General features: G+C 71.6%; 3 protein-coding genes across 3 annotated transcripts; all 3 read right to left on the bottom strand.

Annotated features, from left to right (window-relative positions):
* Window positions 1-107: 107 nt before the first annotated feature.
* On the bottom strand, window positions 108-11,242 carry LOC114499200 (proline-rich protein 2-like). The gene is made up of 4 exons (XM_028515140.1): window positions 10,972-11,242; window positions 4,588-4,807; window positions 3,198-3,490; window positions 108-568 (listed from the first exon to the last, which is right to left on the bottom strand). Exons 1-4 carry the CDS (start codon window positions 11,240-11,242, stop codon window positions 108-110), a joined length of 1,245 nt encoding a protein of 414 aa, XP_028370941.1.
* Window positions 11,243-12,959: 1,717 nt separating this feature from the next.
* INS (insulin) lies at window positions 12,960-14,028 on the bottom strand. Its single transcript, XM_028517600.2, has 3 exons — window positions 14,001-14,028; window positions 13,643-13,846; window positions 12,960-13,121 (listed from the first exon to the last, which is right to left on the bottom strand). The coding sequence occupies exons 2-3, from the start codon at window positions 13,827-13,829 to the stop codon at window positions 12,976-12,978; spliced, it is 333 nt and encodes a 110-aa protein (XP_028373401.1). The 5' UTR covers window positions 13,830-13,846; window positions 14,001-14,028; the 3' UTR covers window positions 12,960-12,975.
* Window positions 14,029-15,875: 1,847 nt separating this feature from the next.
* TH (tyrosine hydroxylase) lies at window positions 15,876-22,749 on the bottom strand. The gene is made up of 13 exons (XM_028516618.2): window positions 22,582-22,749; window positions 21,000-21,215; window positions 20,091-20,265; window positions 19,705-19,793; window positions 19,428-19,495; window positions 19,121-19,171; window positions 18,659-18,804; window positions 18,414-18,549; window positions 18,188-18,257; window positions 17,690-17,746; window positions 17,368-17,463; window positions 17,005-17,138; window positions 15,876-16,260 (listed from the first exon to the last, which is right to left on the bottom strand). The coding sequence occupies exons 1-13, from the start codon at window positions 22,675-22,677 to the stop codon at window positions 16,101-16,103; spliced, it is 1,494 nt and encodes a 497-aa protein (XP_028372419.1). The 5' UTR covers window positions 22,678-22,749; the 3' UTR covers window positions 15,876-16,100.
* Between the last annotated feature and the right edge of the window lie 3,679 nt (window positions 22,750-26,428).

Here is a 26,428-nt window from a genome sequence, read left to right as displayed (position 1 = left end):
TGCGGGGAGCAGGGAGTTGCTGGGTGTGTTAACACCCGGACACCGGTCTGCGCTCCAGAGGCCGGGCTGGGGCTGAGGGGTGTCGGGGAAGCGGCGCCGCCTCGGACTCACGCGCCCGGACGCGAGGAACGCGGCGGCGCGGGAGACGCCCGCAGGGAGCGCGGGACTCCGGGGGCGCGCACCCGGGGCAATATTGTCACGCTTTCTTTCGCCTTCTCGCCACCAAGACGTTTCCATGGCGGAGGAGGCCCAGCGGGCGTTGGGGTGCAAGGAGAAGCCCGAGAGCCTCGAGACAGCGACAGAGGGGCAGTTCCCGCGCGCCCCCGCGGCCCCCCGCTCCCCGCGCGGCCGCCTCCGAGGACGCCCGCGGGCTCCCCGCCGCCGCGCCCCACGTGCTCCCGCGCTGCGAGCCTAGGCGAAGCCGCGACCGGGACGCCGCCGCGGGCAGGCTCGTCCCCGGCTCGGCTTGGGGGCCGGGGAGCACCCCCGGCGGCCACCCCCGCCGCCCCCGCGCTCCCCGAGCGCCGCCGGGGTCGTGCACAGTGCCGAAACGGCGGCGAACGCAGTTCTGTGTGGGTAGTGCCAGAAAGGGGAGAACGTGGGGACTGAGGGGAGAGCGTGGGGATGGAGGGGGGGGCAGGCCTGGCGGCCGTGGGGGGCCAGGTGCCTCCTTTCGGTTTCTTAGACTTCTCCCTCCAGGCCTCCCCGCCCCCGCCTCCCCCGCCCTGGGGATGGAGGGCAGCAGGGCAGGCAAGCAGGGAACCCACGAGGCCCAAGGACGGGCGTCCAGGAACAGGGGCACCCCCTCAGAACGGGGCAGTGCTGGGGGTGCGGCAGTGACCCCGGGGGGTCCCCAGGAAGAGAAGCTGCCCCAGAGGGGGTGCTGCCCCCGGCGGGGGCAGGGGGGGAGTGTGCAGCAAAATGGGCGAGGGCTGGAAGCCAGGACAGAGGGCGGGGTCGCCTGTTCCCCACCATCACCCCACCACACAGGGACCCCCGCTAGAAGGGGTCGCACAGAGGCCGGCCCTGGGCAGACAGGGGTTAATGCAGCGGGACAGGTGTGGGGACTGCAGCTGAAGCAGCCATTCCCAGCCGCCTGCCAGCGCCAGAAGGCCCCCCCCACCCCCAGCCCCAGCCCCGTGAAAAACAGCCTATTTTCCACCCAGAGCCCCGGGCACATGGGGCGATGTTCCCCCTCGAATTCCAGCCCGCGCCCAATCACCCCGAGTCCGTTCCAAGAACATCTGGCCTGTCTCCCCGACCCAGGACAGCCCCCTCCCCATCTGCACCAGGCCCGGGGCCTGCAGCGGGCCGGGGGAGGGAGAGCGGGGAGCCTCCCGCAGACACCTTGCTCCCAGCTCCAAGGCCACCTGTAGATTTTGGGGTGCAAAGCACTCGAATCAGGCCTGTCTGTGGGCCGCGGGCGCTGGGGGTCCAGAGCAGAGTCCCAGTCCTGGCCGAGGGCAGCTGCTCAGAGGGACAAGCCCGGGGTCCCCCTGGCCCTGCTCTGGGTCCCCCACCTTTCTCCCTGCAGGCTTCCCAGGCTGCGGGGTGGGGTGGGCAGCCGCTGGGGGGAGGGGGGAGCCCCATTAGTTAGACTGCAGGCTTTCCCCCTTGTCGGGGCGCCTGGAGGGCACTCACATTGGCGGCCCCTTCGCCCCCCCCCTGCTTTCTGCCCCCCACAGGCGCTCGCCCCGGAGGAGCCCCTGCCTGCTGCTTGGAGACACGCCCGGACCCCGCAGGTAGGAAGGCCAAGGCCACCCCGGGGTGCCAGGCTGAGCTGTCGGGGCGGGGGCGGGGGGCACATGCTCTTCCTCCCGGCGGGGCTGCCCAAGAGCACTCGCCTTATTTAGTCAAAAGTGTGGCCGCAGGGGCCGGCGTGTGGGAGCAGATCCGGGTCACCCCAGGGCTCAAAACGGGCACCGGCGACCCCCGGCCAGCACCAGCACCGGCACCAGCGGTCTGGGGCTCCCCGACTTCCGACCCTCCACGGCAGGAGGAGGCCCGCTGGCAACCCCAGCACCTAGTGGAGCTGGGGTCCCCGGCTCAGAGCACGGCCCCACCCTCGGCGCCAGCCTCCGTCCCCGGCACCGGGCAGCGGCTGCCTCCCCTCTGGAGCCACAAGCCCGGAGCCCAAGAGAACCCTCGCCCCGCACGGTCCCGTCCGACCCGACCCGGCCCGATCCGGACTCACCCCCGCGAGCCGGCCTTCCCGCTCCCTGCCGACCGCCCGCCCGCCGTCTGGCTCTCGCTCTCCCAGGCTTCCTCCCGCTCTGGCTCCCTGGCTCCGGCCGGGCTGCTCCCCCTCCCTGGGCCCGAGCCCAGCGCTCGCAAGCCCGGCTCCGTCTCCGAGGGTCCCTGGGCGCCCCTCCCTCACCCCCCCTCCGGGCTCGGACTGGGCGCCCGGCTCTGGGAGCCAGGCGTCTGCTACCCGGGGTCAGCCCCCGCTGGAGGCAGCAGGCAGGCGCCGGGGCCAGGACCACCACCCCCACCGGGAGGACGGCACAGCCACCAGAGGCGCGGGCAGCCCCCAGGCGCTAGACCAGAAGTAGGTCGGGGTCGGGGCGGGGGTGGGGGTGGGCGTTGGCCCCGGGGGAGGCAGCTGTGCGCCCCGGGCTCTGGTGTGCCAGGTGATTTGGGGTCTGAAGGAAAGACACCCTGAAAAGGACGTTCTGGAGCTTTTCTCTGGGATGGGCAACTGGCTGCGTCCTGGGTCCCACAGGAGGTCACAGACCCACGCCCGCCCCACAGTGCTCCCCCAGGACCCGCACGGGGTGACTCTGCCCCGACCCCGCCCCAGCCTGCTCCAGAAGGACTGGAGGGGCTCTGGGTACAAACCCCGCAGTCCCCAGCCCGGGGCTGCCTCAGTGTCCCCACCGAGTCCTGGGGCCCCCAACTGCTCCCTGACACACATGTCCTCCCCTCTCAGCCAGCCTCCCCCCTGTTCTGTCCTCACAGTGCCCCCTGCCTCTCTCCCTGCAGCCTCTCGCCAGGACCACCCCGAGGAGGACGCCGTGGACAGCGGGGACCCTGCTCTGCCCACACACCTGAGCCCCCAGGGAGGGGCGTCTGGGAAGCCAGCTCCGTGACTCCGAACACGCCCCCAGCCTGCGGGAGCCTCAGCTCCAGCCCAGGCGTCTGGGAGCACCGAAGAACCACCCACGTCCGACCCACGGGAGGGGGCCGGAGACACTCACCTCCGTGGCGCTGGGGCTGGGGCTGGGGCTGGGGCTTCAGTTCTGGGTGTGTGGGGTGCTGCGGCGCCTCGGCCACAGGCTGCAGCAGCGGGTCACGGGGCTGGGATCCCGAGCCCGTGGGACCTTCTTCCTCTTGGCGAGCCTCCGCCTGAGACGGGGGCCCTCGGGGGGGGGCCTCGGGGCCCTCGGGGGCCTCGGGGGCCGGGGGCTGCTCCGGCTCAGGTTCGGGGTCCTGGGGCTGGGGGCTGGGCTCCGGTTCCTCCTCCAGGGGCTCAGTGATGACTCTTCGTCCCCTGCAAAGACATGACAGTGACATCTTTTAAAATGAATGCCCCCCCAAGCCAGAGCCCCGGGGCAGCTCCCCTGCCCGGGCTGTTCGGTGGGGAGGCCGGTGGGCCGCCTTGTCGGGGTGCGGGTGGTGGCTCCCCAGCCTGTCGGGGTCCGCAGAGCTCTCCCGGGGCCACGCACCCGGCCGGGGCGGCGGCCCGCAGCTCACCTCAAGCTGAGCTGCCCAGCCATCAGGCCTCAGAAGATGCTCTCAGAGGGCGAAGGTCCCTGCCTGGGCCGGGGGTGAGGGCTGCATACAAGTGTCTATGGAGGGGGGCGGGTCACAGCACGCAGCAGAACCCCGCCCTCGACCCCCCACAACCCTGCCTTGCACAGCAGTGAGGAGGGGCTGGGGCCGAGCAGGACACAGCCCTGACCGGAAACGTCCCGGAAGGTGGGCTGCTCTGGGAGCAGGGGCTTGCTGCCCAGCCCAGCAGCCGCGCCCTGCACAGACAGGGCGGTGGGCCCGGGGCCCGGGGCCGAGGGGGGCGGCCTCACCTGTGCCCAGCTCTGTGGGCAGAAGGGGCACCTGGGTTGCTGGGCACCTGGTCAGGCAGGGAGAAGCTTTGCTTTAATACCTGAGTGCCCACCGCCCTGGGCGTCAGGGACGCTGCCCCTTGGTGGTGGTGATGCCCCCAGGACGCGGTGGGGCTCTCGGTGTGGTTGGGGAGTGCCGGGGTGGGCTGGAGGGGGGCAGGGGGCTTGACTTCTTAAGTTGTATATAAAAACCGCTGCAACATCCCAGGCCTCTGGCCTCTGGACTGTGTCCTGTTTGTCTCTGGGCTGGGTGAGGGGGGGGGGGGTGCAGCCGGGGGAAAACCCTGCCGTTCGCACTTGCCCCAACAGCTGCGGCCCGGCCTGGAAAAGCAGCCTCAGACCCGTGGAGGGAAACCGATTTTCCTCGCCGGGGCCTCTGGCTCTGGCGGCCCCCGCGGCCGAGGCCCCCAACCACCTGTCTCCGCTGCCCCCCGCCGCACAAACCGGTGCCATTGTCAGCCCCGAGCCCCAGGCCCCCCACCCCCATGGACGCCCGGCAGGGCCGGGAGTGGGGGGGCCCCCTTACCTGTGCTCTAGTCGCTGCGGCGCCCCAGAGGCCCCCGGGCGGTGGACGAGAAGGACCGGGGGGTCCCCGGTGCCCCAGGCCCTCTGCTGAAACTGCCCGGCGGGTGGTCTGCCGGCCGGGCCAACATGAGCAGCCGCCGCCAGAGCAGAGGGTGCTCCGGCTGGGGCGCCTGCGGCCTTGCGCCGGGCGGCCGTGGTGGAGAAGGGGGGCGAGGCGGAGGCTGCAGAGCCGTGAAGAGAAGTTTCAGAGCGTGCATGACTCTGGGGCCCTCCCGGGGGGGAGCGCGGGGGAGGCCCGGCCACCACCGACCACCCACGGGACCCCTGCCCGCGCGCCGGCAGAGACCGCGCCGCGCCCCTTACCTCCTCGCCCCCTCCACGCCGTTCCTCCTGGCCCTCCAAGTTTGGATCGCTTGGCCCCCACTCGGGGGTGCCGAGGCTTCCGGGGCAGCTGGCTGTGGCACTGTCCCAGGCTTGGGCAGTGCTCGGGGGGTGGGGGGGGACGGGGTAGGTCGGGCCTGCCCCTGAGCGTGCAGAAGGGGGCCCCTGGGCCTGTGTGCACGCAGAGGCTCTCCAGCCAGCTCCAGCCAGTGCGCAGGTGGGGCTGGAGCGGGGGGAGTGGGGGGGGCGGGGGCGGGGCTTCGCAGGCTCGCCACTTGGTGGCCACCTGACACCCTGGAATGTGGGTGGGCTCGGCACGGGTAAAATGGGGGAGGGGCCCACGGGGGAAGGAGCAGATTCAAGGCGTGGTCACGAGAGTCACCCTGCAGGTGATCCCTGCGCGCGCCACAGCACAGGGGGCTCCTGTCCTTGTCTTCCAGAGGCAGGGGGCCACCTGGGAGCCATCTCCCTGTCCCCGCCCTGCCCTCCACGGCCCCCACACGATGGGTGCGAGGCACTTAGGGCACCCCACTAAGAGGTGGGGGGGAGGGGCAGCCTCCTGCTCATGGTCACCCCCAGGCGGGGTGGCCAGGTTCACAGCCTTTGGGGCCGGGGCGGAGCTCTGGAGAAGGCACAAGGCCCGGAGATCTCACCGCTGGGGGGTGTGGGGGGGGGCGACGGACGTGCCGCCTGATTGGACGAAACTTCACCAGGAATTCCAGCCCTGTCTCCAAGCCCTCAGGGAAAGTGGGGGCAGAACAAAGGTGCACGAAGAGGTGAACACAGACACCTCACAGGGCCCCGGCGCCCCCCCCACGCCCCTGCCTTTAGCTGGAGGGAGGGGCCCTGAGTGGGAACTCAGGGCTCTCGGGGGGGTGGCAGCCAGCCTTGAGGGGCCAAGCAGGCCCACAGCACTGCTGGGAGGAGGGCGGGGGGGGGGGCATGTATGACTCAAGGGTCCAGGACACAGAGTGGGGGTCAGCGTGAAGCTGCCTGGAGTGAGGCTGTCCCTCGGTCCCACTGGCTGTGGCTCCACTTCGGGCTCTCGGCCGGTGGCCTTCAGGGCCAGCGCTGTCCCCTGGCGTCTGCTGCACGACGCCGGAGGTGCCAAGGGGCCGGGGCTGGGTCCTGGGACTCCCGGGGCAGGTGGGGCTAGGGAGGGGGAGACAGTGGCAGCAAAGGCCCTCGGGAGGCAGGGTCCCCACACGGAGAAGGGGGGCAGCGGAGGGGCAGCAAGGCAGTGGCCCTGGACCTGGGGGGCTTCGCACTCCCCAGACGGTCTTGCACCGGGGCTCTGCACTGGCCGGCGCCCCAAAACGGCTTTTGCCAACACAGGGCTCTCATTCCATCAAGATCCCTTCCTTGCAAAGGACCCGAGTGTTTCAGCGAGGGGAGGGGCAGGGTGGGCAGGGGCCCCCACCCGGGGACGAGGCCATGGTGCTCCTGAGGCGGAACTGGAGGTTCTGGGGGGGGCAGTGACTCTCAGCCGGGCCTGCACTCAGGGCCCTGCGACTGTGGAGGACCCAGGGTAGTGCAGGGACACAAAAGGGGTAACTCTGGGGTGCAGGAGCGAAGGACCCCTCGTTACCTCACCGTGTCTACGGTCTGGGAAAGAAAGGACCACCCCTCCTGGGGGTCTAGCTGGGTTAGAGAATTGGGGGACCCCTCAATCCATGCCACTGAGTTTTTGCCACTTGGCCGCTTTAGCGGCCTCGTGCTGACACCTGGCGGCCACTTCTGGAATTACAGGGTACACCCCGAAGGTCTCGCGTGCGAGTGTTCCGGGCACCCTACAGAGAATCCTGGGGTGCGAATCAGGCTCATTTCTCCCCACAAAGGGGGCCCCCCCCGCAGTGTCCGGGTTCGGGGAGCTCTGCGCCCTTGCACTCAGATCTGAGGCTCTTGTCCGACCCCATCCAGGCTTTCCGCCGCGGGCGGCGGAGGTCCCCGGGAAATCCTCCGCAGGCCCCCCACCCCGGGGGGTGTGGCAAGGTGGGCGCCCAAAGGGGACACCTTCCCGAAGCTTCCGTTGTGCTCTGAGACGTACAGGGAACTGTGTTACGTTTTATAAAAATAGAATCAGATACGTTTCTGAGAGGCAGGATGTTGGGGGCTCCCCCTAGGCAGGCAGGGACCCCCAGACTGCAAGGGTGGGCGGGGTTTTGCTCCGGACGCGGCTTGCCCGAAAGGCTTCCAAATCTGGCCCGAGCCTGACACCTTGTGGCCATCTGGAGAAGTGCAGCCACAGCTGCACTTAGTATCAATATTGCCTTAAGGGTCATCACCTGGGCCACTCGACCTACCCTGGGGGGTTGAGAGGCTGGGTAATGCGGCACCCCACCCTGAGAGCCCCACCCCACCGGGTGATGTAGGGCCCTGCTGCCTTCGAGAGAGCAACCGACGGGCCAGAGAGAGGGCGCCCGGGCGGCACCCGGCCTTGAAGCTGGCCGGGGGACCCCGGGGCCCTGCTGTGGGCATCGCAGGGCCCTGCAGCAGACGGGTGCAGGAGTGGGTCCCAGGAGGCCCGGAGGCTGGCCCGGGCCAGGCCGGTGCACCCCAGGCTTCTGCACCCCTGGGAGCCTGGGGGTCCATCATGCAGGGGCCGGGGGCCCATATGCATCAGGGCCAGGGACAGAGCACATGCTCACCAGCCTTCCCTCTCGTGCGCTGCCAACGGGAAGGGGGGCCTGCCCCAGCCTCGCTCTCCTGGGCCATGTGGAAATGCCCCCCAGCTGAGGGTTGTGCCCGGGCACCTGTCCACAGAGACCCTGCCCCTCCTGCAGGTCTTGCAGGAGAGCTGCCCCCAAGGGGGCTCTGAGGGTGGGCGCGGGATGCCAGCTGGGGGCGTCTCCCGCTGCCCCAGCTTCCTCAGCCGGGGGGCTGGCGTTCGGGGAGCGGCCCAGCCCTCCCCCCGCGGGGCCTCTACCCCAGGGAGACCCCTTCACTGGCCTGGCTCTCGGGGGCCGTCCCCCTCTCCTGCCTGTTCTCACTCAGCCCTGCCCGCCTCTCTGGGGAGCTGGTCGCAGGGCCACGGGCCACACCTGGTCACCGTGGGGACTGCCACTTTCCCTGAAGCTCCCTTCTGCCTGTGACGCGGGGGGCAGAGCCAGACCCACAGGGCTGTCCCTGCAGCGTCCAGGCCCACCGAGGGGAGTGACTTGTCAGAGACACAAGCGGGAAGCCCCAGAGCGCAGCCAAGTGCCCCGGGGCCGTGGCCCACCAGCCTCACCCACACGCCCGGCCCACAGAGGGCGAGCTCCGCACAGGGGCGGGGGCGAGAGCAGAGCTCGAGACTGCCCGAGTGTCCCACCTGGGGGGGAGCTAAGTGCGGGGGGCAGGGGACCAGCAGGAACCAGAGTCCCGGGCCCTGGGAGGGGCACCCCCTCCCATGTCCCGCAGCCCTGCGGGATGGATGAGGAAACTGAGGCACACAGCCACCAGTGGCAGAGCCCGGCCGCTCCCCCCAGCCCACCTGGCCCGCCAGCTGCCCACCTCCCTTAGCCTTGCACTGGTGTGGGGGTCCTACATGCCAATGATGTGCCTGGAGATGGGGGACCCCCAGGAAGCAGCCCCTTGTGTCCTGAACTTAGCCTGTTCCCTTTTCCGGGCGGACCCATGCCCAGCGGTGGGGGAGGGCCCGGGGGACACCCACTGCCGCCATGACTCCTGGGAGGGGGCCGAGGGCTGGAACCGTAGCTGAGCCCTGAGCTGAGTTTGTGGCCTGAACACCCACAGTCCCACGCGGACTCATGCTCTCGAGGTCAAGGCCGCTGTGTGGGAACGCCTCCTCCAGGAAGCCCCCCGGGCTGCCTGCCCCGTCTGGCCTCCTGCTCTGCTCTGACCCCAGCTGGAGCTGAGGCAGGGGCGTGCAGCCCTCCCCTTGTCTGCTTCTGGCCTCTCTGTCCCCTCCTTCCGCGCGGGCGACCGGGGCTTGGGAAGCCCCTCTGCAGGCCTCCAGGCGAGAGAGGCCTGCCCTCAGCGGCACCCCGGACAGACTGGCGTGTCAGCCATGAGAAGACAGCCAGGGAGGCACAGTGACAGCCAGGGCTGTGGGCTCGGGGCCACGGCCACGGCGTCAGCCCGGGGTCCCCGGGGTCACCCTCTCCCCATCGTGCCCCCATGCGGACGGACCCGCAGCCCAAAGCCTGAGGCGGGAGCAGGAAGGCCCTGTCCAAGGAGGACCCTGGGGCAGCCATGGCTGTGGGAGGGGCGGGCAGGGTGGCCCTGGGGAGGGGCCGGTTCTGCAGCTGGATGGACAGACGGACGGACAGAGCTGGAAGAACAAACACTCGGGGTCTCAGTGGGGCGGCCCGAGCCGGCAGGTAGGGGGGGCACCGGCTCTGTTTTCCAAAAACACAGATGGGCCGTGAGGGGCTGAGGGGGGCACCGTTTCTGATGGCTCAGCAGCCAGGTGCACGTGGGGACCGGGGCCCCGGAGCGCGGGGACTGGCCCCAAGCCCAGCTTCCAGGGGGCAGCCTCAGAGGCCCGTCCGTGGGTCAGGTGGGGGTGGAGCCCCCCCCCCCCGAAGGCAAGGGTGGGTGGCCGACGGGGAGCCTGGGCGGGGTGGGTGCAGAAGGTGAGCTGAGGACCAGAGGGTGCAGGGAGGGGGGCCCAGTGCTCACTCCCACAGAGGCTGACCAGACCTCGGGGGACCGGGGGGGGGTGCGGGCGGCCGCCCCTGCTGGGGTCTCCTCCACTCTGAGGGCTCTGCCTGGCTGTCCCTGTCCAGCAGCCAGAAGCAACAGTGCCTGTGGGGGCCAGGGTTGCAGGGGGTGGCGTCCTCCCACCCTGCTTGCTGCCTCCACAGTTCCCAGCACCCGCCACATTCTTTCTGGAACTGACCCCTCACCTCTCCGCACTTGGGGGGGGAGGCAGGGGCTGGGGTGGATGTTGGAGCTGACCCCTGCCTGAGGCCCCCTGTCCCCAAAGCCCTACCGCCTGTGAGCCTTCTGGCTCCAGGGGCCGAGGGGGCTGCCAGACCCAGCCTCAGTTTCCCCAGGGCCCAGAGGCCCTCAGCCAGGGCTCCAGCAGGGCCCGGGCTCCCGGCCCAATTCCTACCTCGGCTGCTCGGCGGTCATGTGGGGGTGCTGGGGGAGGTCACCCCTAAGGACTTGCCAGGTGTCTGATTCTGGGTGCCTGGGATCCGACTCTCACTGGGGACTTACCCAGGATGTCGGGGACCCAGCCCCTCTGTCCAGGGTCCCCCCACCCCAGGACGCCCAGGCCTGTGACTGTGGGGCCTGAGGCCGAACACCTGGGCTCCTTCCTGACCCTCCAGGCCTCCAGACGGCCCCTCGGGCACCCCCAGGGGGCCCTGCAGGTGGGCAGCTGACCCTGCAGAAAGGACAGCCCGCCCATGGCCCGGGACGTGCCCCAAACGTGGGGCTCTGGCACCCTCTGCTGGCCATACCTGTGAATGGCCGCTCTGCCCACCTTGCTCAGTGTGGACCTAGCAAAACCGCCTGCCCTGGGGGCCTGGTCCCCCCTGAGCCCGGGAGCAAGTTCCTCCAGGTAGAGAGACACAGGTGCCCCCTTCACACCTCGCCGGGCACAGGTGCCCGCCCGGGCTCAGCCCGGGCTCTGCCAGGGCCTTTTCCAGCAGCTGAGGCGCCTGGTTCCTGGTCCCCTTCCCTCTCCCTGGGCAGCCCCCACTGGGCACCGGGCCCTCAAGGGCAGGGGTCCTGCGCAGCATCCCCACACCCCCGCCTGGTGCCCCTCAGGGCTCGTTCAGGCCCGGGGACCCATGAGGACGGTGAATATTTGCTGCCCCTCGGCCAGGCAGAGGCACCGGGAGCAGACAGTTGGGGGGGGGGGGGGGCGGGCAGCCTGGAGGCAGAGGGACAGGCGTCCCGGCCTGGTTCCAGTGTCCACACTGGGGACAGGGGGGCAGCAGCGGGCGGCATGCCGTGCGGTCCCCTGGGCGATCCGGGCCTCTCGTGAGGGGGCAGGGGACCCAGCCATGTCAGGGGCCTGTGGGGGCAGCGGCTCCCCCACCCCCCGCACCAGGGTGGCACGCAGGGCTGGACGCCGTGGAGCCCACGGACGGTGCCGTGGGCAGTGAGGCCCAGGTCCGGGGGCAGGCAGGGCCTGAGGGCACGGGAGGACCGCCCTCCCGATTCCCAGGAGGGGTGGGCGGGGCCTGGCCTGGATGGACGGCGGGGCTGCAGCCCCCAGGCCTGGCTTCCGTGGGGTGGTCCGGGGGCTCCAAGAAGTTTGGCATCTGGGGTCCAGAGCCCAGGGTTGGACCCACCTCCACATCCAGAACCTCATCCATGCTGGGAGCACAGGGAGTCCCACCTGTCACACCACGACCGAGATTCTCGGGTGGGCAGCCCCCGCCACCCAGGCCCACCCACGCCACCAGTCCCGAGTCCCGCCAGCTGGCATGGCCCCCGGGCCCCTGGGCCCCCTCCGCAGAGTGTGCTGGCCCCTGAGGGGGCGGGGAGCTCCGGACCACCCCCCGGGGTCTCCAGGCCAGCAGGGCCGGCCAGGACATGGGCTTGGCCGGCAGCCACCTGAGGGGCAGCCTCCCCACCAGCCTGCTTCCCACCCCAGCTGCGCCAGGCCTGGCCGCCCACCCACTCACGCACCTCAGGGCACCAACTCAGGGCCCCCCACCTCCGCTGGGGCTAATGGGGACACCTGGCCGCCCCCCGTGAGCAGCCCCCGATGATCCCCACCTCCTCCTCCTCCTCTTCCAGGTCCCGTGTCTGCGTCCACCCATCTGCTCAGTCTTGGCCCCCACCCCCAGGGCGGGGCTCGCTGGGGGCCTGAGGCGCCCCCTTTTGGGGTGTCAGTGTGGCCGTGGGGAGGGGCGGCCTGGGAGGGAGCTCAGGGCTGCAGGGAGGGTGGATGGCTGGGCCCCCAGTGGGAGGGTCTGCCTCCGGTTCCCAGGCTGGCTTCTGAGTGGTCCGTGGTCCACGGCCCGCAGGGCCCAGGCAGCCGGCAAGCTGGCCAGCCCTGGTGCGTCCAGGCCACCCGCTGACCTCCCAGTCCACGGCCAACCAGGCAGCCACGGCCCGGGCTCTCTGGCACGCCAGGCGGTGGCCTAAGTGGAGTGCCCTGTGGAGCCACCCTGGGCTGCAGTGGGGCCGAGGAGGAGGGGTCAGGACCCCCAAAGACGTGCACCTGGAGTGGCCTGTCCTGAGGCCCTAAAGCTGCTTCTGGCGGGGCGGGGGGGGGGGGGGGGGCACCAGTGTGGGGCTGAGGGATGTGGCTGTGTGGTGGGGGGAGAAGGCCGGGGGTGGTGGGAGGCCCCGCCCCTGGGCCTGGGGGCACTGTTTCCAGGGGGACACAGCCAGGATGCCCCCTTGCCGGGTCCCAGGCTCCTGCCCAGCGCCGAGAGCCGTGCATCTGTCCCTGGCTCGGGGGTGCTGCCTAGGCAGTCCCGAGTTCTCCCCTCTGGGCCCAGGGGGCTCCTCTGGCCAGGTCTGGGCTGGGTGTCTGGTTGCCCCAGGCCCACCCAGTGCCTTTGAGCCTTTCTCTGTCCCCCCCCCCCCCCCCCTCAGAGAGGCCTCGGTCAGAACAGCCCTGCAGGCAGGCCTCTGGGGCAGTGTGGGCAGGAAGTTTCCAGGGGGTGGGCAGGGCCTCTGAGCTGAGAGTGTCAGTCCCGGTCAGCGCCCCACCCCCAGCCTCCCAGGGACCCCCAGAACCCTTCCCTGTCTTGTCCTGAAGCAGCCAGGGGGCTCTGAGTCCCCCTAGTGACCGGAGCCTGGCTGTGGGCAGCCGACAAGATCTGGCCTCTTGGGGGGCCTTCCACATGCCCACGGGCACCCAGTGAGCCTGGAGAAAGCGTGGAAGGGCCAGCGGGTGCACCCCACCCCGCCCCACCCCGGCGCACCCCACCCGGCAGCCCCGCCGTGGCCGCGGAACACAGACAGCAATAGCACCAGCGCTGGTTGAGGGTTTATTGGGTGTTGGGGCCGCGGGGCCGCGGGGCGGGGCCGTGGGGCGGGGCTTGGGGCGGGGCCGCGGGGCGGGGCCTCGGGCGGGCGCGCGGCGGGGCCGCTAGTTGCAGTAGTTCTCCAGCTGGTAGAGCGAGCAGATGCTGGTGCAGCACTGGTCCACGATGCCGCGCTTCTTCAGGGTGCGCTCCAGGGCCGCGGGCTGCAGGCCGCCCGCGCCCGGGCCCCCGCCCAGCTCCATCTCCCCCGCTGCTGCCGGAGAGACGGGGCGCAGTCAGGGAGGAGAGCGGGACGGTCGCCCCGCCCCAGGCCGGGTCCGGGGCAGCGGCCCCCCAGCCTGGTCCCTGTACCCAGTTATAGGGCCCCAGGGCAGTGCCACTGAGGGGACCAGCCACAGGCCTCCCTCTACACTGGCCTCTGCAGAGCCCATCCCAGCTCCCGGGCCCCACGGGCATTTGAGCGAGAGGAGGAGCACCCCCATCGGCCCCCAGGTCTCCCTGAGACAGCCGGCACCCAGAGGTGCGGAGGAGTGGACGGGGCATTTGTTTGAGGGGGCCGGGGGCAAATGGCAGACGGGGCCGTGGACGAGTCCACCGTCAATCGGGTGGCATCTGGCCTCTGTCCCCCAAGTGCCAGCGCTGACCAGGGAGCTGGTCACATCCTCTAGGATGTGACCGAGGGAATATCACTGCCGTTTTAAAACTCCCACCTAAGATCCCCCCCCCCCGCCCCCGCCGGGTGCCCAGGACGGGGGCCGGGCAGCCGCTCACCCTGCAGGTCCGGCACCTCGCGGCGGGCCTTGGGCGTGTAGAAGAACCCCCGCTCCCCGCACACCAGGTACAGCGCCTCCACCAGGTGGGAGCCGCACAGGTGTTGGTTGACGAAGGCCCGGGCAGGGGCGGGCGCCCAGAGGGCCAGCAGGGCCAGCAGGGGCAGGAGGCGCGTCCACGGGGCCATGGCGGGGCGGCGACCACCTGGGGACAGGAGGGGCTTGAGGCCAGCGAGGGGCATGCGCCCCACGTGCGCCCCCGAGTGCGCTGAGGGAAGGAAGAGCCCACGACCTCGAGAGCCCGGACACCCCGGCCGGGCGGCCCCCCACCCAGGCTGACTCGCAGACCCCGGACTGACCTGCTTGCTGCGGCCTCGGAGAGTCACCGGTCCGGGAGGGTGGGGGCTGGCTGGGCCCGGCCAGCTTTATAGCCCGGGCCCATTGGAGCCCCAGGGGGTGGCAGATGGCCGGGGGCGGTGCTGGGGGGCTGAGGCTGCAGTTTCTGGATCATTTGCCCGATGCTGCGCCTGCGGGGGCCTCTCCTTGGGCCTGGGGCGTCAGCACTTCTTGGGGCCACGGGGCTCATTAGACCCGTAATGAGGGCCCTGAGGGCCCTGATGGCCCTGTGTCCCTGCTCAGCGGGGGGCAGACGGCTCCCGGGAGCGAGGCTGAGGTTTCCACATTAGTGCAGGGAGCAGGGGGCGAGAGGAGGGGCTCCTCCTGCCCCAGGCCTGGACTCCTGCCCTCCAACCCGGTCCACCCTCCAGGACCCCCGGACGGTCTGGGCTGTGGGCGTGGGAAGAGAGGGACAGCCCGCCCCCCCCACCCGGCCCCACCCAGTGAGGCAGCCCCCCGGCGGCCCCCAGCTCTGCAGGGGGGCTGACCTTGGGGACCAGCGGCCCTGAGACCCACGGCGAACCCTGTGTCTGGGCCTCAGTATCGGGGCAGCCGCTCCCCTTCTGCGTTGTGGCCCCAGGACTCCATGGACAGGGCCCAGCCCTGTCCCGCCCACACACCCTCTAGGGTCCTATCCCTCCTCCTGGAGCCCCTGCCGTCTCCCCGTGCGAACCCCTTAGGGCCTGGCCCCGAGACCCCAACATCCTGCTCAGGGGTCCCGTGGGCCTCGCCCTGCGCTGCCCCTCAGCCCCCCTGAACAGGCCCAGACGGGAGGCCTGCCCGCCTCCCAACCAGCCTGCTGCTGCCTCCAGCCCCCGGGCAGCCGGGGCTCAGGGCCCCTCACGGCATTGCAAGGGCTGAGACCTGCCTTCCAGGGACCATGGCGCCCCAGGCCCCCACCGCCAGCACCGGCCTGCGGCCTGTTACAGAGGGCAGCGGGGTGGGTGACGGAGGGGGCAGGGGACGGACAGAGCCTGGGGCCGGCGGGGCCGGAGGGAAGGGAGGCCAGCCACCAGCCTGCCCTCCCGGGCCTGGCAGGGCTGAGCGGCCGAGGCCCTGGGGTGGAGCTGAGGAAGGACAGATTCCCGGGGTGGGCTGGGGGAGGAGGCTTTGTCCAGCAGGGGCCTGACGGGTGAGGAGGGGTTCGCTGGGGCTGGCGTCCGGAGCGGTCAGAGCCCGGCCCTGGCAGTGTTATCCGGGGAGCCGGAGGGCCTGAGCAAGGCCCGGACAGGGGGCTGGTGTGTCCCCATGCCGCAGGCAGGAGGGGCCAGGCAGCCCTGGGCTGCTCCCAGAGGACCCAGAGGCCCTGGACGGAGGGATGGGTCCAGCCCCTCGAGTGACCTTGCAGGCACCGCCCAGAGCCTAGAACCCAGACCCCCACCACCTTGCTGGGGACACGGGGGGCCAGAGGTCGCCTGGGAGCCAGGGCCCATTTCAGGGAGCTGCTAGGCCCCCTTCGCTTGGGGTGGGGTCAGGGCTGCCGCGCCCCACCTGCTCTCACAGACTGGCCCCTGGGGACCGGGTCTCCTCCACCACAGCCCTGCCCCCAACACCCGCCCCCCTGCAGGGCTCCCATGGGCCCCACCCTGACTGTGCGCCACCACAGAGATGGGCCTCTCAGCCCGCCCCCTCCGCCCCTCCTCTGGAGCTGCAGGGGGCACGGTCTGGGGGGGCCTTCGAGGGTGATACCACCAGCTGGGGCTGCCCAGCTGGGGCTGCCCAGCAGGGCCTCGCAGGAGGAGGGCGCAGAGGAGCGGCCTCTGAGCCAGGCGGGGAGGGCGCACAGGCCTGGGCTTGGCGGGGGCGCGTGGATGTGGACACCAGACAGGGGGGCCTCTCGCCTTTATTAGGGTTACAAAGGGGCAGCACACAGCGTCTCGGAGGGCGGGGGCGGGGGACGAGGGCGCCGGCAGTCGGGGCTGAGGAGGGCAGCGGGGTCTCGAGGTGGTCTCTGCCTCGAGGGCCTCTGGCAAGCGAGTGGGCTGCTGTGACCCAGCCCCTCACGGGGGCCGGGAGACCGAGGGGCCAGGACCCCACCGGGCCCGCGGGGTCCGCCGCCGGGCTCAGCCGAGGGCGTTCAGCGCGTGGCTGAGGGCCTGCAGCTCGTCCTGCACGCCCTCCAGGGAGCGCCGGATGGCTTGGGGGCTGTCCAGCACGTCGACGGCCAGCGTGTACGGGTCAAACTTCACGGAGAAGGGACGCTGGATGCGGGAGGCGTAGCTCCTGGGGACGGGCGGCCAGGACCTTCAGTGGCCTGATGGGGACTCGGGGGGCCGAGGCAGCCTGGGGCGGGGTCTGTAGCCTCCAGGACACCCCATCCCTCCCTGCGCCTCCCCAGGGCCCAGCTCAGCCAGACCTCCTCCTCCAGGAAGCCGTCCCTGACCACATGCCCCGGAGAGTCCACCTCTGTCTATCCTGACGCTTGTGTCTGGGGTCCAGCCCGCCCCTCGCCCCGCTCCGGGGCGCATAGCCCCTGGGCCTCAGTCGCTGCTGGCACAGCAAGAGCTGGGCCCTCCCCCAGGAGAAGGAGCTGGGGCGTGTCAGGCTCTGCCCAGCCCCCATCGCACCCCAGACTCCTGCCCTGGGGATCACCCACTCCCTCGGGGCCCCCTCCCCGGACCCCCTACCCTCTTCTCCACCCCACGCCTTGGCCCCAGCCTCTCAGGAGGCAGGGGCTGGGAGGCGCCCCAAGGCTGGGAGGGGCCCCACTGGCCCTTCTCACAAAAGACAGGCTCTGCCTCTGAGAAGCCTGGCCTTGACCTGACCTTGACCTGGCCGCTAGCCTCCCAGGTCTCCCCATCCTGGAATTTTTGGGGTGCTGCCGTGGGGGTGTCACCCCCACGAGATGTTTGCAGTCTCTGCCTCTTGAAATGGGCCCACAGGCCCGGCCTGCCCACCTAGCTGGCCCCGTCTCAGGGCAAGGGGGGGTCAGGGGGGGCGGTGGTTGCGACCCGGGAGCAGGCCCACCTGAGCTTGTCCCTGGCGTCGCTGAAACTCTCGGACACGAAGTACACGGACTGGTACGTCTGATCCTGGTACGGCTGCAGGGCCGCGGCGTCCGGGTCGAAGGGCCGGATCTCGGGCTCCTCCGACAGGGAGTGCTGGCGGGAGGACACAGGTCGCTGGGCCCCGCCCCCCAGCGCCCCTCGGGGGTCGACTCTGTGTGCGGCTCCCGCCCTCCGTCCCCGGGGGTCCACCGCCCCAGGCCCGTGCACCGTGGGGAGGGAGGGGACCAGGACCAGCTTTCCCGGCCCCGCTGGGGAGCCTGCCCTCCCCTCGGGGCCCCGCCTCCGCCCCACCCGCCGGGGGCTGCGTGCGGGGGCGTCTCACCAGGAGCTCCCCGTAGGAGGACAGCAGCCCGGCCCCGTAGGCCTTCACCTGCCCGTCCTGCTTGCACAGCCCGAACTCCACGGTGAACCAGTACAGCTGTGGGGAGCGGCGGGCTGGAGGGGCCGCTGCCCCCCACCGCCCCTGCCCCCTGCCCCCCGCCCCAGGGCACCGCCCACCCAGGCAGCGCAGTCAGGCTCCCGGTGGTTCCGCCATGAGGGTCAGACTCCCCACACAGAAGCGGAGCCCTCAGCCCAGACGCAAGGGCCCGCCCGAACCCGGGGCCCCGAGCCCACCCACGGGCCCTGCCGGGGAAGGGACTCACGGTGGACAGCTTCTCGATCTCCTCGTCCGAGGCTCCCAAGGACGCTAGGCCGATGTCCTGTGGAGGGAGGAGGAGGCTGACGGAGGAGGGGCTCCGCCGCCATCGCCCGGGCACCTGCGTGAGCTGAGGGCGCTGGGAGGTCCGCAGCCCCAGGGGGCCCTGGACTCAGGTGGGCAAGGGCCCAGGATGGCTCTGTGCTGTTCCTCGGGGAGCCAGCAGGTGGCAGCCCAGGCCGCAGGCACCCGCGCCAGCCCGTGCCCTGGCTGCCAGACCCTGGTGGACTCTTGGCCAAGGGCACGTGCTCCTTTGTATCGGGCACTCTGCCAGCTGTGGGCTGCGCCCGCCCACGGGCTCCGGCAGGCATAAGCCAGCCGCGGGGAGACTCAGGCGCGGTGCCGGGGCGCAGGGAGCGAGGCTCCGGGCCCCCCCCCCAGCCCCAGGCCGGTCCCGCAGCCCCTCGGCCGACCCCGCTCTGGGCCAGAGACCCCGAGGACGCACCTGGGAGAACTGGGCGAAGGTGCGGTCGGCCAGCATGGGCACGTGTCCCAGCAGCTCGTGGCAGCAGTCCCTGTGTCAGGGCGGGGTGGGGGGAGAAAGGGGCGCGCTGGGGCCTGGGGCGCGCCGGCCCTCCGCCCCCCACCCCCGCACCCCCGCACGCACGCACGCATGCACGCACGGGCGATGGGGCGGGCCCTCCGCCTGCACGCGGGCGGGCCCCACTCACGGCTCGGGGGAGTGCATGGGCGAGGAGGCGTGCCGGATGTACTGGGTGCACTGGAACACGCGGAACGCCAGGCTGGCCAGGAAGTCCCGGGCGGACAGCAGGCCGGCCACCGGCCGCAGCTGGAAGCCGGTCCTCTCTGCACAGCCCCGCGGGCGGTCAGAGCCTCAGGCGGTGGCACCGCGGGGCTGGCCACGCCCAGGCCCGCCCCGCCGCCCTGCCCTGGGTGCCCGGGGAGGGGGGCGCACCCTTCAGGAAGCGGGAGACGTCCTCCAGCTGGGGGATGTTGTCCTCCCGGTACCCGCTGCAGCGCTCCAGCAGCGCGAAGGCCTCCAGGTGCTCCCGGCAGGCGTGGGTGGCGTACAGGCCCTTCAGGGTGGTGTACACCTCCTTCCTGCTCGGGCGGGGCGGGGCGGGGCGGGGCGCTCAGCCTGCCGGGGGCCCTGAGCCCCGCACGGAGCCGCCCCGCAGGCCTCGCCTCGGCCCCTGGAGCTCTCGGCCACTGGGAGGACCCTCGCCCGTGGTTTGGGAGCCGGCAGGGGCAGCTCCCTCGACGACCCACCCAGGGCGCCCTGCCTCCCAGGACGATGTTTGGGGCCACAGGAGGTCCCCCTCTGCTGGACGCCACTGCCCAGAGCACGGGACTGTGGGGGTCCACCCCAGGCCCCCTCCCCATCCCGGCCCGCCCCCGCTGCGGCGTGGGGTCTCACCAGGTGGCAATCTCCTCGGCCGTGTACTCCACACGGGGAATGGGGTCACCGCTGTGGAGGGGGCAGCAGTCCGTCAGGGCCCCTTGGAGACAGCATGGGGGGTGGACGTCTGGCTACTGGGTGGCCTCTGCTTAACTGCGCTGGGCCTCACTGCACTTGGGACCCGAGGCACGTGGTGCGTGCAGGGACAGTGGAGGTGGCGGTGATGGTGACAAAGGCGCCCCACCCCGCCCTGTCAGGTCTGGGGGGAGGCCTTGGGGCCGCGTCTGGCCCCGCGGCTGAGCCCCCCCCCAAGTGGCGTCCTTACTGCTTGTGCTGAAAGGCGATCTCGGCGATCAGCCTGCGGCGCTGGCGGTACGCCTGGTCCGAGAAGCCCTGGTGGCGGAGGGGGCGCCGCTCAGGAAGCCCCCCCAGGCTGGTCCCCAACCCCCCGCACCGCCCCACAGCCCAGGTGTGACCGCGTCTGGGCAGGGGCTGCTGGCGGCTGCTGGGAGCCGGCCCCCCTCCGGGGTCAGCCCTGGGGCCACGCCCACCCCCCAGCCACCGGGGCAGGGGCCTCATGGCGGGGAGAGGCACCAGCTCACCGGGTGGTCCAAGTCCAGGTCCGGGTCAAACTTGGTGACCAGGTGGTGGCACTTGTCCAGCTCGGAGACTTTCCTGGGGAACCAGAGGACTGCACAGCCGGGGGGGGGGGGGGGGCCAGTGAGTGTCGGGCTGTGGGCAGAGCCCAGCTCCCCCAGCAGCGGCCTCCCCCAGCCAGCCTGGGTGAGGGGGCCCAGACGGTGACAGCCGGAGGTGCGCATGCGCAGGCCAGGACTGGTTGGCGGGGATAGGAGGGCAGAGCCAGCAGGGAGGGAGTCCCCAGCCGTGCCACCTGGTCACTGCAGGGTCCCCTTCGGGACCCGTGGCCCCTTCCCCGCCCCGCCCCCCCGCGCTCTGGGGTCAGAGGGCAGCTCCCAGGACACGGCACCTTTGCTCTCCCCGGCGCCACGCACGTCCTCCGCCACCCGGCGCACGGAGCTGAGCAGGGCCGGCAGGTCGGCGCCGGGCACCTCACAGCGCACGAAGTACTCCAGGGGCGGGCCCCCCGCCCGCAGGCGCGGGGCGGGCCGGGTCTCCAGGTGTAGGATCTGGGCTTCGAAAGTCTTGCGCAGGGAGAGGCAGGGGAGATGGGTAGATGGACAGACAGGAGGGAGGGGCGGAGAGGAGGCACCCGGGTCAGCCCACCCTGCCGGACGCGCGCACCGCTCTCCGGGCTGCGGTCAGCCCCTCGGCCTGGGCGGGGCATGTGCTGGGAGACGGGGTTCTGCCACGGCAGGGTGGTCCCCGGGACCCCGTGTTCCGGGCAGTGCCGTCTGGTCCCACTGCCACACCCCGACAGGTCCTACCGGCCATAGCCAGGGCTGGGGTGGGCCCTGCACCCCCCTGTGACGAGGTCGGGAGGCTCAGACTCCTGCTAAATGACACTGAGTCCCAGGGGCCGGCAGGCAGGGTCGGCTCCTCACTCCTCCGCCAGCACTGGTCACCCAGCAACCAGGGCGCTGGGCCTCCTCGGCCCTCAGGCCACGTGGCCAGTGCTGGAGCTCTGGAGCAGAGCCTGGCTGTAATGTCATTCCGGGGCTGGTGCCGACTGGCCGGGTGTGTCCAGGGCTGCCAGTGCAGTCAGCGGCCACAGCGGCCACCGGGGGCCAGCAGGCAGGGTGCCCCAACCCCGACACTCACCCCAGGACCTCAGAGGCTTCAGCAGGTCCCTGGGAGCCTGGGCGTTGTGATGGGGGCTGCGGGGGCCCCCAGTGGCCCGGGGAAGGGGCCCCAGTGCCGCCCCCCTCCCCCGCCGCCTCCGTGGCCCCCCCACGGTGGGCCCCCCTGCCCCCCTCACCTCGAACACCTTCAGGGCCCGGGAGAGCGGAGCGGGCTTGGCGCCCCGCAGGGTGAAGAGCAGGCTCAGCCGGGCCTTGCCGTCGCTCTCCACGCACGCCCCAGCCCCCAGGGGCTCTCCCGGCTCCGAGGCCGCCGCCGCCGCCGCCTCCGCCTTCTCCCGCTCCTTGCGCGCGTCCTCGATGAGGCTCTGCCTCCGCCCGATGAAGCGCGGGGACTGTGGGGACAGCGCGGTCCGGCTCTCCCAGGTCCCGAGGCTCCGACCTGCCGGCCGGGCCGCTGCTTCGGGCGCCTGGTGTGTGCTCTGGAGGGGACCAGCTGGCGGGGCAGGGCCCCCGCCCAGGTCTGCAGGCGCCACCAGGGTGGGGTGGGGGGCACCCCGGCACCGAGATGCTGTGTCTCCTGTCCCCAGGCCCGGCCCTAACTGCATTAGGCGGCAGGAAGCCGTGACTCAGGAGCTGGAACGGTGCTGCCGCCCCTGGGCCCCCAGGCGGACAGCGGGGGAGCCCGGGGTGGGGGGCGTGGAGCATGGTGTCCGGCTGCTGGGCAGGGAGCCGCCCCACCCGGAGCACGTGCCCCCACCGAGCTGCCCGTGGGAGTGACCCCTCCTCGTGGTCCCTCACAGCCCCTCCCCCCACGGGGACACCTGGTCACACTTCCCCCCGCCCCCAGGACACAAGGGCCCTTGTCCACAGCCTGTCCCTTCAACGGTCAGCTCTGGGGGTCAGCACGTCTGGCCCCCCCGTACTCAGAGCCCCCCAGGGCAGGACAAAGGAGGAGCTGCCTGTGGGGGCTCATCCCCTGGAGCTGAACTTTCGAGAAGGTTCCAGTGCGCTGGGGTGTGGAGCGTGGGGAGGGTGCAGGGGTCCCCTCTCTGAGCCCCCACTCGGCTCCGGGGGTGTGGACCAAGCCAGGACCCTGGGCCCTCCCTGCAGGACTCTACCCCACGGCCCCCGCGCCTGCTGAGAAGGTGCCCAGAAATTGAATTTCTGGAACTCAAACCGTGTTTTCATTAAAGGTCTAAAAGCAAACACTCATTTCAAACATGCAGGAAACTGATTATTCTGGGGACCCCCCGAGGATGAACTGAAGACCCCCCTTCTGGGCCCAGAAGCATGACCCAGCCACCCGGCCTCACGGAGGGGCTGGTCAGGGGGGGTGGTCTGCCCAGTGTGTACCCCCCGAACTCTGGGCTCCCAGGGGCAAGGGCCTGGGGGTGTCCTGGGAGGGGGGTGGGCAGGCCCAGGGCTGCAGGGTAGGAGCTGGGGGACACGGGTGCCTGGTGGGCAGGATCGCCCCAGAGCGCAGGCCCCCCTTTGGCTCAGGCTGGGGCCCCCAGCAGCTGGCACCCCCACGTGCCCAGCACGCCCACCATGCGCTGTGCTGCGACCCGGGACACCCTCATGCACATGCTGAGCCCAGACGGGCCACCTGCCCGGATTCACACGCCCTGGCACAGGGGTGTCCAGCAGCCTGGACCCCACACCCAGCCTGCGTCCAAGTCACCCTCGCGGACCCCGAGCCTGGGGGCACCCCGGGCTTCTGGCACGTCCCAGCCAGTGGCCACCAGCCTGCCCTCTTACCATGATGGCCTCGGCCTGCTTGGCGTCCAGCTCGGACACGGCCCTGCGGAAGCCCTTGGCCTGCGGCGCGGCGGCGGCGGCCCCAGAGGTGGGCATGGTGCCAGCGAGGTCCGGGCCCGGGGCTCTGTCCGCAGCCCTCGGCCAGGCGGCCTCTTATAGGCTGAGCTGACGTCAGGGCCCCCCGAGTCCCCCACCTCCCGCCTCCTGCACGTCCCTGCCGCCGCGGCGGGAGGGAGGCGGGGCGCCCGGAGACTGTCCCATTAAATCTAATTGCTTCCTCGGTCACCAGCCCCCCGGGGCAGGGGCGGCCTGGCCCCGCTCTGAGTCATCTCGGCTCCCGCGGGTGGGCGGGCAGGCGGGCGGGCGTGCTCCGGGGCTGGGGACAGCTGGAGTCCCCCCAGCCCCACGGGTAGGGTGGCTGCAGGGGACCCGGCTGCGTGGAACCTGGGCACCAAAGGAGCCACCCAGGCCCCACCCCGGTGGAGAGAGGCCACCTGCGGCTCTAACGAGCCTTTCCTCCATCAGGTGTCCCCCCCGCGGGGCCCCACGCCGGGTCTCCCTTCGGTCCACCCGCAGAAGTGCCGTCTGCCCCCACCCCGGCCCCCGCGCCTGGTACCCCGACGTCCAGCAGGACCCGGAATGTTCCAGAAGCACTCATCCCTGCAGCCTGGAGGAGGCTGGGCTTGGGGACAGGGACAACTGTGGGTCTGTGTGCCCCTGCCCCCCGGGCGGCAGCCGCACCACGCAGCATCCCCTCCCGCCCCCTCCAGCCCACCTCTAGCCCCCAGCCCTCCCCCTCCCCACCGCCACAAGGCCCTCTGACGGCTCCTTTGGGGAACGCACCCACCCCTGAGCGCTGGGGGCCCTGGGTCCCCACCCCCTTCTCACTGAAGCCCCCCTGGGCCCCTAGCCCCGGCTTCGGCTGGCCTCTGGGACGGTGGGGCCCCAGGCACCTGAGCACAGCTCACCTGGAGTCCCCCACATTCCAGACACAAGCACACACCGGCATCGCCTGCCTCCCGGTCCCGGGGGACCGACCGGGCACAGGGTGGCTTTGGCAAAGGCTAGTGGACGTGCTGACCACCATGGCCTTCCAGAGTGGAACTGGGCCTCGTGTGTGGCCACGGGCGTGGGCCTTCAGCCCCTGGCCACTTTGGGGACACAGTGGACACAGCAGGACCCGCAGGTCCACCCCTGGTTGGTCACCATGTTGCCTCAGCCCCCCCTGCCCCCGTCACCTCTCAGAACCCCGGCAGCCGCCTACTCTTTATCATGGCCCTCTCCTCCTGGACTGTACCCCAGAGTGCTCCAGCCACACCCCTCCCTTGCTCCGCAGTCCCCCATGGCTCCCTGGGGCCCTCGGGAGGCAGCCTGAGAACCCACTCAGTGCAAAGGAGAGCCCCTCCCCTCACCCCCCCCCCGCCCATCCTCTTGTCCTGGCCACGCCCACCTCCTCCTCCAGGAGGGTCTGGGGATCCAGGACGCCATTCCTCACCCCCTTGTCCCCCCAGCAAGCTCCTACGCACCCCACAAAACCCAGCTCAACCACCTCGCCCCAGCATGCCCGCTCTTCCTTGCCCCTGGGGTTGACCCCCCACCCCCCACCGCTGCCTTCCTCCTCCGGGCTTCGCCCTCTGCCGGCTCCCTGCGGGCAGGCCCCTGGCGCCCGGGGCGGGTCCTGGGCTCCGGGCCCCTGGAGCCCGGATCTCGGTGGTGTCTGCCTCCAGGCTCCAGCCCTGGCCCAGAGGGTGAGTGTCCGGAAGGGCGCTCGCACAATCAGCCTGGACTCCACCGCTGAGGGGCAGGGTGGGGCGGGGCTCCTCCCGTGGGCCGGCCCACCCACCTGAGCCCCGGGCCCCCAGCAGCCCGGCCTCCAGCCCCGCCTCCAGGCCCCGCAGAAGCTCCGGGCAGGTGCCCCCAGGGAGGGCTGCCGGGAACCCTGAGTGACGTGGGGCCGGCCCTGCCCCTCGGCTCAGAGGGGCACAGGGCGGGGGGCTGGCTGATCCGTTAAATACCGCAGGAGGAGGGGGGGGGCCTCTGCCGGGGTGGATTTAACCTTTCGGCAAATGTCTTCTGCAGGCACAAATATTGTTTCTTAATTCCTTTCCGACCTGAGCCGGCGTGGGGCTGAGGGGGAGCTAAGCTTTCCCAGTGCTCCCCAGGGGCCAGGCGACCCCGGCCAGGGCCCAGGCTGGTGAGGTGAGCGCTGCCCGCTCCGGCCCGCAGACTCGCAGCAGCCAGGCGGCCGGCGCTGTTTCCGCACGCCCGAGGGTCCCTGCGTGACCTGCGGAGCCTCTGCCACACTCCAGGGCAGGTCCTCCGGCCCGGCCCACCCACCAGTCTCCTCTCCCGGCTCACCCCCTCGGCTCGGCTCCCCGCCCTCGGCCCTGGGCTCCCCGGGAGGGTGGGCTGCGGCATCTGCCCTCACAGGAGAGGCGCGGGTAGACCCATTCTGCAGCTGGGAAGACCGAGGTGAGCGGTCTCTCTGGGTCCCACAGCCACTGGCCCCAACGCCCGAGACCCTGCTCTTTCAGGGGCCTGGGGGCTGGGGTGGCCAGCACCCCTGGGTGAACAGAGACCTCGAAAGGCAGAGCAGGGCTGGGGGGGGTTCTTTGTAGGAAGGGGGAGACAAGGGCCGGGTTGGGGAGGTCGGGGGTCAGGCTTTGGGGGTGAACTGGGAGGGGGCCTGGCTCCCACCTCCTGGCCCCGCCCTGCACGCCCCCTCCTCTCAGCCACACTGACCACCCCCCCCAGCTCCTGCCTGTGAGGAGCAGGCGCCAAGGCCCCGGGTGCTGTCCCCACAGCCTCCCTCCCTAGGGCTTCCAGGGACTTAATAGCCCATAATGACAGTGGGGCCGGCTGCTGGCGCGGGCACCTGGTGTGGGCAGGGTGAGGGCAGGGTCCACAGCTCTCAGCCCGGCCTCGTGGGCTCAGGCCCCCGTGCCAGGCTTGGGGGCTGCTCCTCGCCGCTGCAGACCCCGGCCCCTCGCCCCCTCCCGGGGCCCAGGCCCACGGGCGGGGCCCAGAGATGGTGGCAGAGGGGAGTGGAGCCACAGGGCCGTGGGGCCTGGGCCTGGGTCTCCCACGAGACCGGTCGGGGGAGGGGCTGCCCAGCAGTCCGCATCGGAGGTTGCTTCCAGGGTGTGAGCAGGGAAGGTCCCTGTTGTCGGCGTGTCATTTGTGTCCTGGGAAGACGACACACACCGAGCCCAGCTGACTAGCCCCCGCAACCCCGACGCCTCTCCTCACAGTCCCCAGGGCCCGGGACCCGGATCCCAGAGTCCGGGACCAGCGTGCCCCCCTCACAGGGAGACAGGCCCGCCAGGACAGGGACGCACACCACTCTGAGGATGGGGAGCACACACGGCGTCAAGCCACCCTGGGCTGTCCCTGGGCCCTGCGGCTCCCGGGGGCTGCCGGGGACTGTGAGGCGGCCCCACCCCCTCCTGAGGCCGCTGCCACGGCCCCCGCAGAGAGCACCCGCCTGGGGGGCACAGACAGAGGCCTCACCCAGCCCGGGCCCCCGGGGGTGGGGGGCCGGGGGCGGGGGAGGAGTGGCCCGCCCCCCTGCAAGGAGGAAGACGGCCTGCGAGCCCCGGACTCGCTGCTCTGTTGGAGCTGAAATGTCAGCGCAATTAGCAGTGGTGGGGCCGCGCGGCACGGCGAGGAGGCAGGCGGGGCGTATCGACGCGTCCGAGGGTCGACAGTTGCGCTGCGGGATAATTGGGTGGCGGGAAGCCAGGCCCACCGCAGAGCGAGCCCGTGGCAGGCCGCCCGCCCCCGCCCCTCGGAGGGCCCCCCACCCTCACGTGGGCCTCCCGGCTCCCTTCACATGCCACACGCTGCC

The sequence above is a fragment of the Phyllostomus discolor genome, chromosome 6 (assembly GCF_004126475.2).
Source record: "Phyllostomus discolor isolate MPI-MPIP mPhyDis1 chromosome 6, mPhyDis1.pri.v3, whole genome shotgun sequence".
NCBI classification, from domain to species: Eukaryota; Metazoa; Chordata; class Mammalia; order Chiroptera; family Phyllostomidae; genus Phyllostomus; species Phyllostomus discolor.
The sequence above is the reverse complement of the archived record's forward strand: the minus strand, read 5'-3'. Positions and strand labels throughout refer to the sequence as shown.

Coding starts and splice junctions, on each gene's coding strand:
- LOC114499200 (XM_028515140.1), bottom strand. CDS start 11,242: ATGGATGAGGTTCTGGATGTGGAGGTGGGTCCAACCCTGGGCTCTGGA. Junction 4,808..10,971: donor CAGCCCTGCGTGCCACCCTG/GTGCGGGGGGTG, acceptor ACGGCTCTGCAG/CCTCCGCCTCGCCCCCCTTC. Junction 569..3,197: donor CCAGCCCCAGCGCCACGGAG/GTGAGTGTCTCC, acceptor CTACCCACACAG/AACTGCGTTCGCCGCCGTTT.
- INS (XM_028517600.2), bottom strand. CDS start 13,829: ATGGCCCCGTGGACGCGCCTCCTGCCCCTGCTGGCCCTGCTGGCCCTC. Junction 13,122..13,642: donor CGAGGTGCCGGACCTGCAGG/GTGAGCGGCTGC, acceptor CTCCGGCAGCAG/CGGGGGAGATGGAGCTGGGC.
- TH (XM_028516618.2), bottom strand. CDS start 22,677: ATGCCCACCTCTGGGGCCGCCGCCGCCGCGCCGCAGGCCAAGGGCTTC. Junction 17,464..17,689: donor AGATCGAGAAGCTGTCCACC/GTGAGTCCCTTC, acceptor CGCTCCCCACAG/CTGTACTGGTTCACCGTGGA. Junction 16,261..17,004: donor GACGCCAGGGACAAGCTCAG/GTGGGCCTGCTC, acceptor GCCCGTCCCCAG/GAGCTACGCCTCCCGCATCC.